Raw genomic sequence first — 17893 nt, 5'->3', positions numbered from 1 at the left:
AACTTCACATAACCTATTACTTGACATCGTTTCGCAGGCCTATTGCGATCCTTATCTGATATAATTAGAACGGATAATTGGCTGAAATGAAGCCCAAAAAAATCTATCTTCGTTTCTTTATTTTCCAGAGTATTCTTAAATTACACCCATATTTGTAAGTAACTTCTTAAAGCTAAGTTTCAAGCTATATTTCTTTGCGGATGTTGGAAATTATTGTGTAGAACGAAAAATAAAGCTTTTAATTACTGTCTACAAACAAAGTTTCAAGAAATTTAAGTAGCAACTTTATTAATTTAAGCAATTTTTTAGCAACTTTTTGACATTCCAGAGAGCACCTTTTCAGCATTTTGCGAGCACAATTAGGACAGACCTGGCATCTGCTCCCTTGCCTATGAAATCAATTTGTATTGCCACTTTACAAAAAACTTTTTAAGCTTCAGCTACAGTAAAATTAGTTCAGCTTAACGGATTCCTTACGAGCGCCCTCTCTCGAATAAGCATCCTTCTTCCGATAAGCGCCCCTCCTTTTATCCGAAATTTTAAGTAAGCGCCTGGCAGATGCTTATTCGAGGAAATACAGTTATTGAAATGTATATGAATATGGAGAACCAACTTCACAATTTTTTTTTTGTGCAAAATACGAACGAAGTGCAAATTCTTTACCTGTTTATTTATTGACAAATTGGAAACTGTATTTGCATTAAGGACACGTTTAAGCGAAAGTAGTTTACCACTAAACGTTAACAAAAGTGTTGCCATGTGCTCTTCATTGGAAAAATGTGATGATTACCCAGCCATGACCAGCGCTATTATAGCAACATTCATTACGCTGACTTGTTCCATTGTTAAAAGAACCTCCCCCTCCCCCACAGGAAATATGTTCATTAGCCCCACCACTTCCCCCAGAATAACCTCCACCTCCGCCCGGTCCCTTCCCTAGTGCACAAAAACCACCGCCACCTCCAAACCCACCCCAATGCCTTCCACCCTCTCCCCCTTCATGATATCCGAAACCTCCTTTCCCCCTCCCCCCCACACCTAAAAAGGGTGGGCACTTTGAATCGTGTCCATTTGTGTGGAAGCCGCCGCCGCCGCCACCTATAATTCAATAAAAAATGTGATCAGTGGTTCTCTTAAAAATAGCACCTATAAATTTGAGTTATTGCGATCAAACAACGATTGCAGTGTTTCGCAACGAGGTTTATTTCTTTATTTTTTCAGGCTTAATTATTGCATGGATATTGTTAATGAAAAGCTTGTGAGGGCAAGTCAGCTTTAGGGTTAGCTTCGACTCTCTGTTTAGTGTTTCTATTTAATCCAGGTTCAAAATTAGCGAATGAGAAGCCTTGTCAACTGTTTCGATGTCTTCTCCTGCCGCATATTCGCCAATCGCTGTAGAGGATTGGATAAATGTGCAGGAAATTCAAAAAAGGAAAAAGCCAAATCTGATAGAATTTTAACTGCTTGTATGAGGCGTTTCCAAAGTATTATGAAAGAAAAGCTTAACAATAATTTCGATAACTATTGATTTAATAAATCATTCAAAATCTGATTATTAGCGACTAACTCTCTCATTTGGTTGAAGATCCTGAAGGATGGCAGTGGAATGCAACGAAAATCTTAGTATTTGTAAAAAGAAAATTCTCCACCTACCAGAAAACCGACCATTTGTACGTCCTCCATGTCCGTTGCTTCCCCCCGAACCCAATGGCGAGTTGTCCCCTGCATTCCCTGTGGTGCTTGTGGACGCATCACATCTCAGATCTTGTTCTGACATATTTTTAATTCCCCCTCCACCTCCAGCTATAATCAAAGGCGTGTTGTCTTCTTTCACTACAAATGTACCTCCTCCGCCTCCAGCAGTTTGTTTGTCGTGATCTCCTCTTTTCCCTTTTTGACCAACAAGGACATGTATGATCTCATCTTTTGTCAAATTAAAGTGTCCAATCATCCGTGCCCCTCTTCCTCCGTTCTTGATGATACTGTCCTCACCGTATCCCCCGGAAGCTCCTATTGCTTCTATTCTGTATTCACCAGTATGTGGCACAGTCCACTGTTGAATACCGCTGGACACTGCAACTTGTCCGTCATGATCCTGACCTGTGTAGTAACTACCAATCGACTCTGAACCTATCCTTCCACTCATACCAAGATTTGTAAACACAGCTGTGAAGCCTGTGCAATAAACACAAAATAAAAGGGAGAATTTTGATACTAGTGAGAATTTGTCAAAAATGTAGTAGAAATTGTTTATAATGCCCACTACCACTTAGGAAAAAGATTCCTTTAAATTCGGCAGAAAAAGATAAAGAAGAAAAATCTCCTGAGAATTCCTCTAACAAGTAAGAATACTTGGTTGATACATCGCCTAAGATCCAATGAAAGATTAAATCAGCAGGAGTCAGAGGCGCTGAAGGAACAAATCAATCAATCAATCAAAATGCACGCCTCCTGGCCCACGGGACGCCTTTTCCGAAAAGTGGAGAGGACGGGAAATGTCAAGAAAGCGCCCTGATGGCAAGGATGACCTTGTGCAGCAGAAGGAAAAAATTCTCAGGAATAAAGTTTCGATGGCAGTAAGAAGTTTGCTTACCATTCGTGATAAAAAGATTCGTGAAATCTTAAAAGACAGAAATGAGATGAAGAATGCTCAACAGATTGTGCAAAGTAGACAAGAATACCATTAAAAAATGCTTTAAAAAAGAGGAAGATGGAACGGATCTTGACGTCAATAGATGACACAAACCGTAAACCGTTATCTTTTACAGAATGGATGAATGAACATATCCCTGTGGTGTCTCCCTCAATGCAAAATCGTGGCCTGAATTAAAAAGAAGCTAAAGAGAAAACCACTTCTTCCCCTCTGAGTAGAGTCTATGCCATTTCCACGAAGTCCATCTTTACAAGTGCATTTGTAAGATCCAATGATGTTGTGGCAATCAGCATTCATATTACACTCGTGTGTTCCATCGTTACACTCATCTATATCTAGGACAGCAAAACGAGTGTGAATGATATGAGGGTCATTTGATATTGCTCTGTTGTTCTAATATTTTGGTTTTTTAAAACGCACCACTTTGGCTGTTAAAAAATGTTGGGGACAGGTGGCCGCCAAAGGGAGATTCTTGTTCGTGTGCCAGAACTATAGAGATGAACGAATCCGAAGAAAGTGCTGCGGACAGCTTGGAAGAAGCCGATGCCACATATCAAACTTAAGGTTAGATTCCGGTCAAACGATAGGGCTCAGAAACGCACCTTTTATGGTCATTTTCTTCGTTTTAAGGGATAAAGCTTGAAGTGTCGACTCTAAGCCGAATACCTCTACGCGAAATTCGAAATCATCGGAAATGGCTTAAATGACAAATATAATATGCTTTGGCGGAGGAGTAAGGAAGTCTTCGTTAGCAACAACTCATTACTTACCAGGAGATGGAGGGCAAATTTGTGAAGGCACAGAGAAGGAGGGGCTAAACTACACGACATATTAGAGATTAAGAACTCAGGCACTTTCGTGCTATATTTGCTGAAGTAAAGCTGAAAAGCAAGAAAGAACAACTCACACTGCAACTTATTTAACATTCAAAATTTAAAAAACCCTCGCGCTACAGTACTGTCATACGAGCATTAACATTCAAAACTCAAAAACTTTTGCACCACTGTCACTCGTGCTAAGAAGTTTGTTCGAACCACTTCGCGTCCCTTTGAAAAAAAAAACGATCTTTCGCGCTGTTATGGCGCGAGCTAAACAAAAAATTATCTTTGCGCCTTCACCAACATTCACATTTATAAAAATTGTGTGCCATAATCGTCTCTGGAACCAACCATGACTCCCTCTGCGACTTCATCGAGCCTAAATATTTTCGTATCCATTACGTCTTTAAAAAACTCACGCTCTTTCGAGCTACTGTTGCCCAAGCCGCACAAGGAACTCCCTTTGCAACGTACTAAACATTCAAAATCATAAATTTTCGCGCTCTTGTTGCACGAGCCATACAATTAACTCTTTCTACAACTTTCTAACCATTCAGCTCGTTTTGCGTATTTCTAAAAATCACGCTCTTTCGTGCCATCATTGCACGAGACGAACAAAAAACTATCTGCGACATCATCAACAGTGTGTATTCGAAAATATTTTAGTGCCATTGTCGATCGAGCCAAAAAATTACAATATTTTGGCTATTGTCTCTCTATGAAACTCCCTCTGCGATTTCACTGAGCCCAAAAGTTTTCCGTGTCGTTCAGAAAATCACCCACTTTTGCCTTACTGTCGTTCAAGCTTATCGAAAAACCCTACTTTGTGAAGTAATCGTCATCCAAAATCACAAACCTTCGCTTTCTTGAACTATAAATCGAGTTTACTGTTTTGTAATTTGCGCTCTTTCTTCGTCATTTTTCTCTCGTTCTACAGTGAAAGGTCTACATCGCAATGACAATGCTAAGGTAACTCACAGATTATAGAGACGCATGTCGCAAGAAAAAACAGTTGCTTTGGTGTAGCGTCATCGATATCCAGTGGTTATTCACCTGTTGGCGTCTTCTCCTGATCAAATGGCAGGACAGAGTCCCCAACACCGAGGTCCTTGGGCGAGCCGACATGCCTAGCATCTCTACACTACTCATCCAAAGACGCTTACGGTGGCTTGGCCATGTACACCGTATGGACCCCGGTCGCTTGCCAAGACAAATCCTTTATGGGGTACTGCGAGAGGGCGTCCGACGCACGGGCCGACCACTCCTTCGCTTCAAGGACGTTTGCAAGCGTGACCTGCAACTCACTGAAATCATCCCCAACACCTGGGAGATCCTTGCGACAGACCGGGAAGCCTGGCGTCGGGGTGTGAAGGACGGGGCTCACAGGGCTGAGATGAAGGCCAGGGCCGAGGCGACTATCAAGAGGGGGACGAGAAAGAAACGTCAAAGATCAGATCAAGAGGCCACCAATTACATCTGTTCCAGCTGCAACAAAGATTGCCACTCAAGAATCGGGCTTTTGAGCCACTCAAGAGCCCACCAACACTGATGCGCTGACCATCGCCTCTCCGAGACGAGGATGCCATTATTCACCTGTTGAAGAATTTCACGAAAATGTTCTCGAAGTTTAAGCAAGAAAAACCCTCGCATGTCCCCGAGAAATAAGCCAGTTGAAGAAAGAAAGAAAAAGCGATGGCTTTGTTAGAAGAAGCATGCGAGGAGGCGAATGATACTCTCATAAGAAGGTTTGGAGGCAGTGGCCTCACTTACGTGTCTGTATATTTTCTGAACCCGCAACTAATCTCATAGTTGATCTTCTTATTGGTCAAGACCAGATGATCTTCATTTTGCAAAGGTTGACTCAAGAGAAAAACTGGAGGAGAAGCAATCGCGAGACTAAGGCCATTGGGGTGGTCGAATATTGGCTGTCCAGAAGGAAAAGCATCGAGGAAGACGAAAAGAACTAATCTCGCTAGTACCTTTTTTAAGCAGATCAAAGGCATTTAACGAACTGAACGATCCTATGAAGCGGTTCTAGGAAGTTGACACCTTAGGCGTCGACGAAAATTATGCAATACCGATAAAAAGAGAGGAGGAGATAGTCCTTGATAAGGTTCTAATCTCATTCGTTCACGATGGAGAGCGTTACCAAGTTACCACACCTTATAATCATGACCGTCCGTCGTTACCGGACAACTAGAGATGGCCTTCAGCCGCCTTAGAAATACAGAGAAGCGTTTAAATCGACAATATTTACTAGGAGAAGACTATCAGAACGTTATTGCATCTTACCCCGAAAAGGAGCCTCAATGTCAGTGGTACCTCCCTCACCTCTCTGTATGCCGTCCTGAGAGGTCCATTACAAAGATCAGAACCGTATTTGATACCAGTGCAAAGTTTCAAGATACATCTTTAAACGATAAAATTCCACCGGACCCCAAGCTTGAAGCAGATCTGTTCGAAGGCCTCCTACTCTTTCGCCGTTTGCAAGTAGCCATTGCATGTGACGTCCGTGAAATGTACTTACAAATAAACATCTCGCCTCTGGACCGTTCGATGTTTGGATTTCTTCGGAAGAAGTTGGAAGTTAATCGAAATCCCGATGGAAATGACTTCGTGTTTGGAGATGCATCCGCTTCGCTTTTTGCCCAGTTTGTGTCTCAGGAAACACCAAGAAATAACAGAGAGAATTTACCTCATGCCGAAACTGTCCAGAAGTCAACATACATATGCAGATACAATTCTTTGACAGTGCAATCCATTTGTTCAAAGAACTTCAAGATCTGCGGAATAAAGTAGGAGAGAAGGCTCGTATATAGTTAGTTTACTCTCCGGAGGTGCTATCAGTCAGTCCACAGAAACTCAGAGCACTCGAAATTAACCTTAGCCACGACACTTTGCCAGTGACAAAAACCTTCGGAATTCTGTGGAATGCTCTGAATGATGTTTTCTCTCCTCGAATCACAACTCCAGTTGAAGGTCTATCGTGGGGATAGTAACCGAAATACTTGATCCATTAGGTCTCGTTCATGGTCTAAGCAAAGATCCTTACTCAAGATTTGTGGGAAATGGGGGATGGGGTGATACTGTTACTCAAGAGATCGCTGTGCAAGCCGAATGATGGTTTCTAGAGCTGGAGATCTTGAAATAAATCACATTTCTTAGAAGTCTAAGGGAGTCAAAAGTGGAGAGATCGAGCAGCGCCCTCACTTTCATGGAAGCATTAAGAGTGTTCATGGGATATTAAGCTATCTAAGATGTTCCTATGATAAAGAGTATTACAAGTCTTCATGATTGCATCCAAGACCAAGCTTGCTCCTTTCACGCTTATCACAACACTTCGATTGGAGTTACCAGCTTACATATGTTCCCGTGGAATGGACGTTAAATACATCGTGACGATTCAACTTCGGTGGCAAGTTCCGCAATTTCTTTCTCAAGCAGAAAACAAGTGGCCACAAGTGAAGATCGAGGAGGGTCTAGAGGTCAAAACCGAGAAGTCTTTCATCCACACAGTTTCGTTTCTGATGAAGTCGTCGAAGATAACAGGTGGAAACTAAAACCTGAAAATCGGTCAAGTTGGTACAACTCACGCGAGTGACATTGTGTATGATAAGATTTGTCGTGAAGTGCCACACAAAAGAGAAAGGACGGTTAGACGGTCCTCTTTCTCCAAACGAAATTAAGCTGAGTAACAAATAATCAGAGAAACGCAGCGGGCTGATTTCGCCGAGGAGTTCCTTGCTATTAAAATAAATGAGCCTTACAGAAGAGGAGTAAATTGCCCGAGCTGACGCCGAAAGTCGATCTTGATGGTCTACTTAGCTGCGATGGTCTACTAAGGTTTACTTAAAGTCTACCTTACGATATGCGATTTCCGATAATTTTTCCGAGATGAAACTGGGCGACGAAGCTTATCGTAAAGCCCTATCGTGAGGATGAACACCACCAACGAACTACACGCTTGTTTACCACTCCGCCAAGCATCGGATAGTTGAAGCGAAAGACAAAATTCGGGACTGGGAAAATGCATGCAGTGAGTGTAATGAGAGAGCATGATATTTTACAAACAGTTACCTATGCAGTTCGTTCCATTTCCTTGAAATCCATCTTTACACGTGCAGCTGTGAGATCCCAAGGTATTGTTACATTTAGCATTCACATCACAGGTGTGTGTTTCGTCAGTGCATTCGTCCAAATCTAGAACATTATAGAAGAAATGTCATGAAAATGAAACCTTTTTTTATGTTTCTGTCTTGTGTTTTGTTAATGTTTGTTATTCTTGATTTATTTTTATCGTAGAGTCACCTCAGAAAAGTAAGGTAAGATAAGAAAGCATAATGTGTTACGAACAGTTACCTGTGCAGTAAGTTCCATTTCCATGAAATCCATCTTTACACGAACACTTGTAAGATCCCAAGGTATTGTTACAATCAGCATTTACATCACAGTTGTGTGTTCCGTCAGAGCATTCGTCCAAATCTAGAACATCAAAAAAGAAGTATCATTTAAATGAAACCTGTTTTTCTGTTTTTTCTTGTGTTTTGTTAATGTTTGTTTGTTTGTATTTCTTGATTTGTTTTTATTTTAAAGTCACCTCCAAAAAGTAAGGTGAGATAAGATAGCATGATCTGTTACAAACAGTTACCTGTGCAGTTAGTTCCATTTCCATGAAATCCATGTTTGCACGTGCACTTGTAAGATCCCAAGGTATTGTTACACTCAGCATCCTTATCACAACTGTGTGTTCCGTCAGTACATTCGTTCAAGTCTAGAACATTAAGAAAGAAGCATCATTTAAATGAACCTATTTTTTATGCTTTGTCTTGTGTTCTGTTCTGTTATGGTTTGTATTCAATTCATAAAACTGGGAAGGTGAAATAAAAAAGCATGATAGGTTAAAAACAGTTACCTGTGCAATTGTTTTCATTCTCTTGAAATCCATATTTACACGTGTGGTTGTAAGATCTCAGGGTATTGTTACACTCAGCATTTACATCAGAGCCATTTGTTTCTTTACAAGAATCATCAATGTCTTAGAAAACAAAGTGAGCATCACAATTATGTCAAGGTTGTTGTTTTAACGCTTATGGTAACGTTTCCTGTTGTCAGATAAGAATACTTACCAGTACAGTTTGTCTCAATTTCTTGATATCCCTCCTTACGCCTGCAGATATACGATCCGATGGTGTTATTGCATGTCGTATTGCCTTCGCAGCTGTGTTTCTTGTTGATACACTCATCTATATCTAAATGAAAATTAGACAAAATAATAATAATGATAATGACGACGATAAAAAAATAAAAGAGAAAGGCTGAAAGCAGAGATTGGAGAACTTAATGCTTTTCATCGTCTCGGTGATAAATTTATCGAATGATGGTACCATCTCTGACCTTGGCGTAGAATTTGTATCCAGTTTTACTGACATGCGCTTCAGCAGTTGTTCATTGTAAAAAAATGGTAAAAGAAAAAACAAATTTATCATCTTACTGATTGGAAACAAATTGCAGAGGATTGCTCACCTTCACCACAATCATGGCCTTCAAATCCAGATCCAAGAACACATAAACACTGATAACCTCTGTCTGTAAACCCAGCTTGGCATGTTGCATTATTCTTGCAAGGATTTCTGGCACAAGCATTCTTACGAACAAAACGAATAGGAACACTTTAATTTTTGTGTTTGCCTTCTGCGCATGCGTTCGTGTTTGCGAGTTCTGAATGTTATGCAGGTTTGTCAAATCTATAGGTCCTCTGTAATGGTCCTCGTGTGTGCTCTCATTTATATGCCCATATGTTCCACGCAAGCTGGCTTATTTTTCAAGAAAATGTCTGCGTTGAACATAGGTTCTCTTTACACACGTGGCACTGTTCAGAGCGAGAAAAAAAATGTGTCTAAATCCTCAAAATGTATAACAACAACTCCGGAGGTGGGGATATTAAATTAATAATAATAAAAAATAATATGCTTCTCCCAATTCTCTATTTCAAAGGTTAAACGTGTAAGTATCATAACCTTTCTTTTGGTTGTTGGAAGGAGAATTAAGAGGAGGGGGATAGGCTAGGGAATCCTTGGTCTTGTTAAGAAGCTTCGACGAGACAAAGAATTTCATTCTCTTGGCTAATAAGCGTCATCCTCACCTCAGCACCGCGGTAAATATAACTTTCGTTTTTCACCAGATCTTTATCGGGTTCAATAGTAGCGTTATTCAGATCACACTTGTGTGTTCCAGACAGCTGTATTATCGTATGGAAGTTATAACTGACGCAGTTAGGTTCCAGGTAGCATTGCGCCATGCAGAGATCCTCGTCGAATACTTCAATAGTTCGAACCGTGTGATTCTCCAACCTGTAGCCAGGTTTAGGAAAACTGGTAAACTTCAAATTACGGCAGTTACCTGGTGAAATATTGCGTTAAGTTAGAAAGTGGCTATGTAGTATTAAGCACATCTTTTGAAACTCGAAATCGAGAGCAGTGTTAGTGCTCAATTATTGCTTTGTTTTCCTTTTGTGTTTTTGCCACGAGAATAACACCAGTCGAGTGATTCTAATTTATACTCTGAGTAATCACTTCTATTTTCATCTTCCTTCGCTGACACTCGTATAGTATATAAAGTTTAAATTCATGCAAATCATGAGCATGTCAGAGCAACAGCGATCATGCTGAGGTCCATCGCGACTAGCTTATCATAGCGATCTCCGGTCATCACAGTGCAGCAAACCTCAGAAATAACATCGGTCGCCCTTCGAGTGAACTGAACTAAGAGCTTGCTCTGATATCCTTCCCGATGCGTTGAGTGGGCCACATCACTCACAGCAGCCGAGTTTTTCGGTGCTGTCATCCCGAGCAATCTTTTTCCTGTGAATTCGGCTATCGTTCATTCAAAAAACACACGCCTTGCGCCGTTTGTTTTCTAATTGTCACGAGAAAAAACTGTGTTTTTATGAGCCACAATTCGGCCGGATTTCATTAAACTTTTCACGATAGCTGAACGCTAAGACACTTAAGGCAAAAGTGTTATATTCGGTTCACCGAACTATTTCAGTTTGTGAACTATTGCAGATTGTAGGCGTTGATAGTTTGTGAACTTAGATGGTTTAACATTTTTGACAGCTTCAGACGTGCTTAACCAATTAGTTCATTTGAATCACTCTAATGAGTATTCTGATTGCTTTATTGTAGCCTGCTTTAGGAGAGTATAGAGTATGCTGACGACACTGTTGTTCGCTCAGGAAGTAAAGTTTGTTTTGAAAATTGAAATTATACTGCGTAGGGAATATAACGGATTTTTTCCTTTAAAACAAATAAAGAAGCCTTGACTGTGCCCTGTTCTGTTAGGAAGCACTTTGGAAGTGGCTTGAGCACTCAAGAATTGGTGAGAAACACTCGGCGAGTACATCTCGTGTTTCACTACACTTCCTTCGTACTCTACCGCCTCCTGCGTGCTTTACAAGAGAACAGAGCACAATAAAGGCTTCTCTATTTGTTTAATAATGGTCGAAAGTTTAAAGAACGAACCATGCTGAGACGAAACGTCTGAGCATATTTAGTTTCTTTACAAAGTTTATTGTCGCGGAGATTTTTAACCTGGTCAATTCATGCAAAGCGTGTGTTGTTATGTCGTAAGTTCAGCCTTCGAGCATACTGCATACTGCGAAAATTATGAAAAACAAACCGAGAGAAAAACAAACTCGCTCACGTATAACTCTCGAGGTTTTTAAATTTTATGAACTCCTCGGTATGAAAAGCGATTAGGGCTAACTCTTTCAGCAGTATTCAGGTCCTGGCTTTTTAAATCTAAAAATGTAACAAAGTTAGCGCGCATTAACAGTCACTAGAAGGCGAAACGCTGAACTTTACCCTCCAGCATCTACATTTCAAGATTATAAATGAGTATAACAGGAACAATAAATCCTAAAACGTCACCTGTCGTCTTTGTTAAGAAAATCTTTTTGTCGAAATCACCTGTTTTTTATTTCCCACAAACTTAGTTAGAACTTTCTTTCTAATGTGGATCAGCCAGGTTTTACCATAGATGACATGTTTAGGCCAAGTTTGATGCAATACTGTTTCCTTTTTTTTAAATTTTTAAGTAGGTTTTGTGGAAGCAACATATTTCCACGAAACGTTATTTTTCCCGCTGTGACGAATTAGAAAGTTTCATTACAAGACTTGAAAAGTTTTACTGCTTTGTAAAGTTTTCATTCGAGCAAGCCAAGCCATTTCAGTTGAGTTCGACGGAGCTCCTCGACTTCAAATACGAATGAAGGTCTGCCAGTTTTTAACTTATCCATTGCACCCGATAAAAAAGTCGAACACGTTCTTGGGCTTCATTGAAGATACAATAAATATTTTTTTAAAGTAAACTTTCGCTTTTAGATACTTTAACAGGCTATATTTCCTAAAATTTTAATTCGTTCGTGATCCTGTTACTTCAAAAAACTGGGTTACAAAATGACTTAATAATACATACATAGGTACACAAAATACATAGGTTGTCTCATCAAATAATTTGTTATATTTAATACAAGAAGAGAAGCTTGAACGGACATTTCAAGGTTCAGTGGTTGTCATTAAAAAGAATTAAAAATTGATATGAAAAATTTGAAATTTTCTCAAACTATACCTTGTCCTTCTGGTATTAGGGAAGCCAAAACGACGAGAACGAAGCAGTAGAATACAAAGAGCATGTTCTCAGAAAACGCTCGTGAGTAATAATTCCAGAGAACGGCCACAGCGTGTTTTCAAACTTTAGGAAAACATCTTGCAAAATACGACAGCTGAAGAATCCGCGTTCAAATACTCCAATCCATGATTATTTATGAAGTTCTCAGTGGTTGTCATAACTGAATAAGCAGGGGTGGATCCAGGATTTTGAGTGAGTAGTTTCCACCCGAGGACCCAACCCCTGCTAGGGGGGTTCGGGGGCATGCCCCCCCGAGAAAATTTGAAATTTGGAGCTCTCTAAAGGCCATTTCATGCATTTTTAGAAAATTTAATTGCCCCCAAAAGACTAAAAAAGCATGTAATCAAAAAGGCAAAAAACATTTATTTTTCTTGAAAGTACTACAGGAAACACTCTGATCTACAAATATTCCACCTTTAGCTACTGTGCAAACCAGTGTATATAGTGTTTTCAGGAAGGCCAAGTCATCACCAAGACTTTTCACACTGGAAAACATCACCTCCCAGTCAGGAAAATCAAGATGTGGAGAAAAAAAAACGAACCAAGTGTTAGTGTTTTTGATAACAAAAGAAAAACAAGCACAATTGATGATATAGTTTAAAGATTGATAATAAAAATCTACTTGCCTTTTTCATCCTTGGGACCACAGGCTTACCATCCATAAAGCCCTTCTCTCTCTCAAATTTCTTCTGTGTTGTGCTCCTATAATGAATGAAATGAATGAAAGCCAGGCTCAATAAATCCAAATGTTTAGCAACATTAAAAACAACATTTCCTGAGCTGGCTTTTATTCATTTCATTTATAGGAGCACAACACAGAAAAGAATTTGAGAGAGAGAGAAGGGCTTTATGGATGGTTAGCCTGTGTTGGGAGCTGGAATTCAAAAAATAAAACAATTATTAGAAAAATATAAATTATAAGAATCATAAAATGATTTACAAATTGAAGTAAAATGATAATTTGAAATAATACTAGCCTTTCTTCATCCTTGGGAATTGCTGTGAAGCTGGTTGAGTTCAGTGAAAATGTTTGTTAACCATTTAAGCTTAACATGAAAACCCAATGTCAATGTCAATGGAAAATCATCACAAGTAAAACAAAATAGAAAATAACCTTGAAATGAGTTGAAAAAAGTTATACAGGCACCAGTTTGAGCTTCTGTACTGTTCTCCATCAGTTTAAGGATTATGAGACTTAAAGGCCATAACCCAGACAGAACATAACTCACAAGTACTCTAGAAACAGCTGGTGCAAAAAATTATTACAAAATGTTTGCCATTCTCATTCTCCTAGGATGTAACTCAGCAAATAAATCTATTATACGTTCAAGGTCAAAATCCATGTCTCTGTGGGCATGCATCAGTGCCAATCCATTCAGTCTGTCCTGGGTCATTGTATTTCTCAAATAGTTCTTAAGATTCCGAAGGGATGATATGGATCTCTCACAAGATGCAGATGAAATTGGAATTGTGATCAGGACTTTCAGCATGGAATAGATGTTGACATATGCATCTTTGTCAATATCCTTCAGTGTAGCCTCCAAACTGTCAGGAATAATATCTCCTCTGTTATCCCTCCCCTTCCACAATCTCTCCCATAACAAAAGCTCTGCCTGTAATCCTGCATAATTTGGTATGTCCTGTCTGTAATGGTTACAAAATTCCAAAACATTGGCCTTCCAGGCAGGGTCAGTAGCTAGTAAAACAGAGGGAATAATCGAAATACCTTTATAGCAAACAAATACATCATCCTGGAATCTGGTGTTGAGCTGCTGGAGTACATGGTCAAGAAAAACTCTAGTGAGATTGATCTTGAAATATCCCTCAGGAGTTGCAGCAGGAGCATTATTTCTATGCATTTGTCTCTGGGCTATCCTTGGCATTTCTGGCTGGACTGCTACTTGTCTTGCAATGGTCACTGCTTCCTGGTAGAGATTATGATGTCTGTTATCAATGTCAGTGCTCATGTCCTCAAGGACTGATTTCAAAAGAGCAAGTTCATCTTTAGCTTTTAGAAGATCCATTGCTTTTTGTTGCAGCTTCACTGTGAGTGGTCTAGTTGAAAAGGGACTTTAGAATCTCCCGATTTCTCGCGATTTGCTGTTGAACTATGTTATTTAACTGCTGGTCAATTGGGACAGCTCCTCTTTGCATCATTCTCTTGAAATCATTCATAGCAGTCATAGAAAAATTGTGAATTTCACAATTTCCTAGCGAGTGTTTGGTTAAGCGAGAAGCGGCCGAAGTCCAATTTGTGAGAGGAGACTTCAATAATTTGTCTAACTTATTAGCGTTTCGCCCACACTGAACTCCAAAACAAACACAAGCTAAACAAAATGCTCCATCGAAATATTTGGAGTAAGCTAGCCATGGAAATCTTTTCAGCCAGCCCGAGACAAACTTACGAGATTTTCCATTTTCCATTGACACGGGGAAATCAAAAAGCTCACCTGGTTTCCACACGTTTTCGACGAACTCCAGCTTCTGATGCGGCGAGTAGTTGTGGATCTCGTCGAAAACTAGGCCAATTTCGAAGGGAGAACAATCCTCCCTCCGACAAACAGGATCTCCGCGAGTCATAACACTAGTATTTTTTAAACGTTTTAACAGTAAATTCCGTCGTTAGCCCCTGAGCAAGTTCAAAAGTACTTGTATTGTAGGAGCAACGAAAGAGACCCGCTGGGGGAGGAACTGCCCTTTTTATACTTTGTCAGTAGTTTCCAAGGTAGTTTCCAAACACAACTAGCCAATCAGAAGAGTGTTTTGAGTGAGTTCCGATGACGAAATCTTTGCTAGCCAATCGTGAGGGGTTTTGACTGTGTTCCGCCTGTTATTGTCACCAAATAACAAGGACTTACACCCACCAGTTGCGTAAAGATTGGCTCCACGAACATTTTCCGACGGCTTCCGACGGTTTCCGAGGTGTAATCGAAGCTCGAAAGGCCAGCGCGTGATCCGGAGCGCTCCCGAACGCCTCATGACCGCAATTATAACGAAATTAGTCATTCTAAACGTATTTTCTTTAATAAATAACTGTAAAACAGGAAGATGGTTTATTTCTGGAAGACGTTTAGTGATTTCCACAAAAGTATCAGTAGTTTCCAAAGGGAAATTAGAGTGTTTTCCAAAAGTACTTTTATCAACATTTAACTAGGTCGGAAAAAATTTGAGTGAGTTCCGGAAATCAGGTAAACTACCCTGGATCCACCCCTGAGTCAGTCCACAGAAACTAAGAGCACTCGAAATTAACCTTAGCCACGACACTTTGCCAGTGACAAAAACCTTCGGAATTCTGTGGAATGCTCTGAATAATGTTTTCTCTCCTCGAATCACAACTCCAAGTTGAAGGTCTATCGTGGGGATAGTAACCGAAATACTTGATCCATTAGGTCTCGCCAATCCGTTCATGGCCCAAGCAAAGATCCTCACTCAAGATTTGTGGGAAATGGGGGATGGGATGATACTGTTACTCAAGAGATCGCTTTGCAAGCCGAACGATGGTTTCTAGAGCTGGAGATCTTGAAATAAATCACATTTCAAAACAAGTCTAAGGGAGTCAAAAGTGGAGAGATCGAGCAGCGCCCTCACTTTCATGGAAGCATAAAGAGTGTTCATGGGATATTAAGCTATCTAAGATGTTCCTACGATAAAGAGTATTACAAGTCTTCATGATTGCATCCAAGACCAAGCTTGCTCCTTTCACGCTTATCACAACACTTCGATTGGAGTTACCAGCTTACACATGTTCCCGTGGAATGGACGTCAAATACATCGTGACGATTCAACTTCGGTGGCAAGTTCCGCAATTTCTTTCTCAAGCAGAAAACAAGTGGCCACAAGTGAAGATCGAGGAGGGTCTAGAGGTCAAAACCGAGAAGTCTTTCATCCACACAGTTTCGTTTCTGTTGGAGTCGTCGAAGATAACAGGTGGAAACTAAAACCTGAAAATCGGTCAGGTTGGTACAACTCACGCGAGTGACATTGTGTATGATAAGATTTGTCGTGAAGTGCCACACAAAAGAGAAAGGACGGTTAGACGGTCCTTTTTCTCCTAACGAAATCAAGCTGAGTTACAAATAATCAGAGAAACGCAGCGGGCTGATTTCGCCGAGGAGTTTCTAGCTATTAAAATAAATGAGCCTTACAGAAGAGGAGTAAATTGCCCGGGCTGACGCCGAAAGTCGATCTTGATGGTCTTCTTCGCAGCGATGGTCTACTAAGGTTTACTTAAAGTCTACCTTACGATATGCGATTTCCGATAATTTTTCCGAGATGAAACTAGGTGACGAAGCTTATCGTAAAGCCCTATCGTGAGGATGAACACCACGTTACCGGAACGAACTACACGCTTGTTTACCACTCCGCCAAGCATAGGATAGTTGAAGCGAAAGACAAAATTCGGGAATGGGAAAATGCATGCAGTAAGTGTAATGAGATAGCATGATATTTTACAAACAGTTACCTATGCAGTTCGTTCCATTTCCTTGAAATCCATCTTTACACGTGCAGCTGTGAGATCCCAAGGTATTGTTACATTTAGCATTCACATCACAGGTATGTGTTTCGTCAGTGCATTCGTCCAAATCTAGAACATTATAGAAGAAATATCATGAAAATGACACCTTTTTTTATGTTTCTGTCTTGTGTTTTGTTAATGTTTGTTATTCTTGATTTATTTTTATCGTAGAGTCACCTCAGAAAAGTAAGGTGAGATAAGAAAGCATGATCTGTTACAAACAGTTACCTATGCAGTTAGTTCCATTTCCATGAAATCCATGTTTGCACGTGCACTTGTAGGATCCCAAGGTATTGTTACACTCAGCATCCTTATCACAACTGTGTGTTCCGTCAGTACATTCGTTCAAGTCTAGAACATTAAGAAAGAAGCATCATTTAAATGAACCTATTTTTTATGCTTTGTCTTGTGTTCTGTTCTGTTATGGTTTGTATTCAATTCATAAAACTGGGAAGGTGAAATAAAAAAGCATGATAGGTTAAAAACAGTTACCTGTGCAATTGTTTTCATTCTCTTGAAATCCATATTTACACGTGTGGTTGTAAGATCTCAGGGTATTGTTACACTCAGCATTTACATCAGAGCCATTTGTTTCTTTACAAGAATCATCTATGTCTTAGAAAACAAAGTGAGCATCACAATTATGTCAAGGTTGTTGTTTTAACGCTTATGGTAACGTTTCCTGTTGTAAGATAAGAATACTTACCAGTACAGTTTGTCTCAATTTCTTGATATCCCTCCTTACGCCTGCAGATATACGATCCGATGGTGTTATTGCATGTCGTATTGCCCTCGCAGCTGTGTTTCTTGTTGATACACTCATCTATATCTGAATGAAAATCAGACAAAATAATAATAATGATAATGACGACGATAAAAAATAAAAGAGAAAGCGGAGATTGGAGAACTTAATGCTTTTCATCGTCTCGGTTATAAATTTATCGAATGATGATTTCATCTCTGATCTTGGCGTAGAATTTGTATCCAGTTTTACTGACATCCGCTTCAGCAGTTGTTCATTGTAAAAAATGGTAAAAGAAAAAACAAATTTATCATCTTACTGATTGGAAACAAATTGTAGAGGATTGCTCACCTTCACCACAATCATGGCCTTCAAATCCAGATCCAAGAACACATAAACACTGATAATCTCTGTCTGTAAACCCAGCTTGGCATGTTGCATTATTCTTGCAAGGATTTCTGGCACAAGCATTCTTA

General features: G+C 39.9%; 2 protein-coding genes across 2 annotated transcripts; both read right to left on the bottom strand.

Annotated features, from left to right (window-relative positions):
- Positions 1 to 766: 766 nt before the first annotated feature.
- On the bottom strand, positions 767 to 12208 carry LOC131797279 (uncharacterized). Its single transcript, XM_066165103.1, has 10 exons — positions 12100 to 12208; positions 9614 to 9870; positions 8995 to 9115; positions 8598 to 8720; positions 8120 to 8242; positions 7831 to 7953; positions 7549 to 7671; positions 2875 to 2988; positions 1654 to 2184; positions 767 to 1098 (listed from the first exon to the last, which is right to left on the bottom strand). Exons 1-10 carry the CDS (start codon positions 12161 to 12163, stop codon positions 767 to 769), a joined length of 1911 nt encoding a protein of 636 aa, XP_066021200.1. The 5' UTR covers positions 12164 to 12208.
- Positions 12209 to 12499: 291 nt separating this feature from the next.
- LOC131787814 (52 kDa repressor of the inhibitor of the protein kinase-like) lies at positions 12500 to 14992 on the bottom strand. Its single transcript, XM_066165434.1, has 3 exons — positions 14223 to 14992; positions 13137 to 14137; positions 12500 to 13033 (listed from the first exon to the last, which is right to left on the bottom strand). Exons 1-2 carry the CDS (start codon positions 14737 to 14739, stop codon positions 13422 to 13424), a joined length of 1233 nt encoding a protein of 410 aa, XP_066021531.1. The 5' UTR covers positions 14740 to 14992; the 3' UTR covers positions 12500 to 13033; positions 13137 to 13421.
- Between the last annotated feature and the right edge of the window lie 2901 nt (positions 14993 to 17893).

Source organism: Pocillopora verrucosa, chromosome 4 (assembly GCF_036669915.1).
Source record: "Pocillopora verrucosa isolate sample1 chromosome 4, ASM3666991v2, whole genome shotgun sequence".
Taxonomy (NCBI): domain Eukaryota; kingdom Metazoa; phylum Cnidaria; class Anthozoa; order Scleractinia; family Pocilloporidae; genus Pocillopora; species Pocillopora verrucosa.
Note: the sequence above shows the minus strand (reverse complement) of the source record. Positions and strands in the feature narration are given on the sequence as shown.

Coding starts and splice junctions, on each gene's coding strand:
- LOC131787814 (XM_066165434.1), bottom strand. CDS start 14,739: ATGACTCGCGGAGATCCTGTTTGTCGGAGGGAGGATTGTTCTCCCTTC. Junction 14,138..14,222: donor GGAGATTCTAAAGTCCCTTT/TCAACTAGACCA, acceptor TTTTGAAATCAG/TCCTTGAGGACATGAGCACT.
- LOC131797279 (XM_066165103.1), bottom strand. CDS start 12,163: ATGCTCTTTGTATTCTACTGCTTCGTTCTCGTCGTTTTGGCTTCCCTA. Junction 9,116..9,613: donor ATATTTACCGCGGTGCTGAG/GTGAGGATGACG, acceptor TTTGTTCGTAAG/AATGCTTGTGCCAGAAATCC. Junction 1,099..1,653: donor TACAAATGGTCGGTTTTCTG/GTAGGTGGAGAA, acceptor ATTGAATTATAG/GTGGCGGCGGCGGCGGCTTC.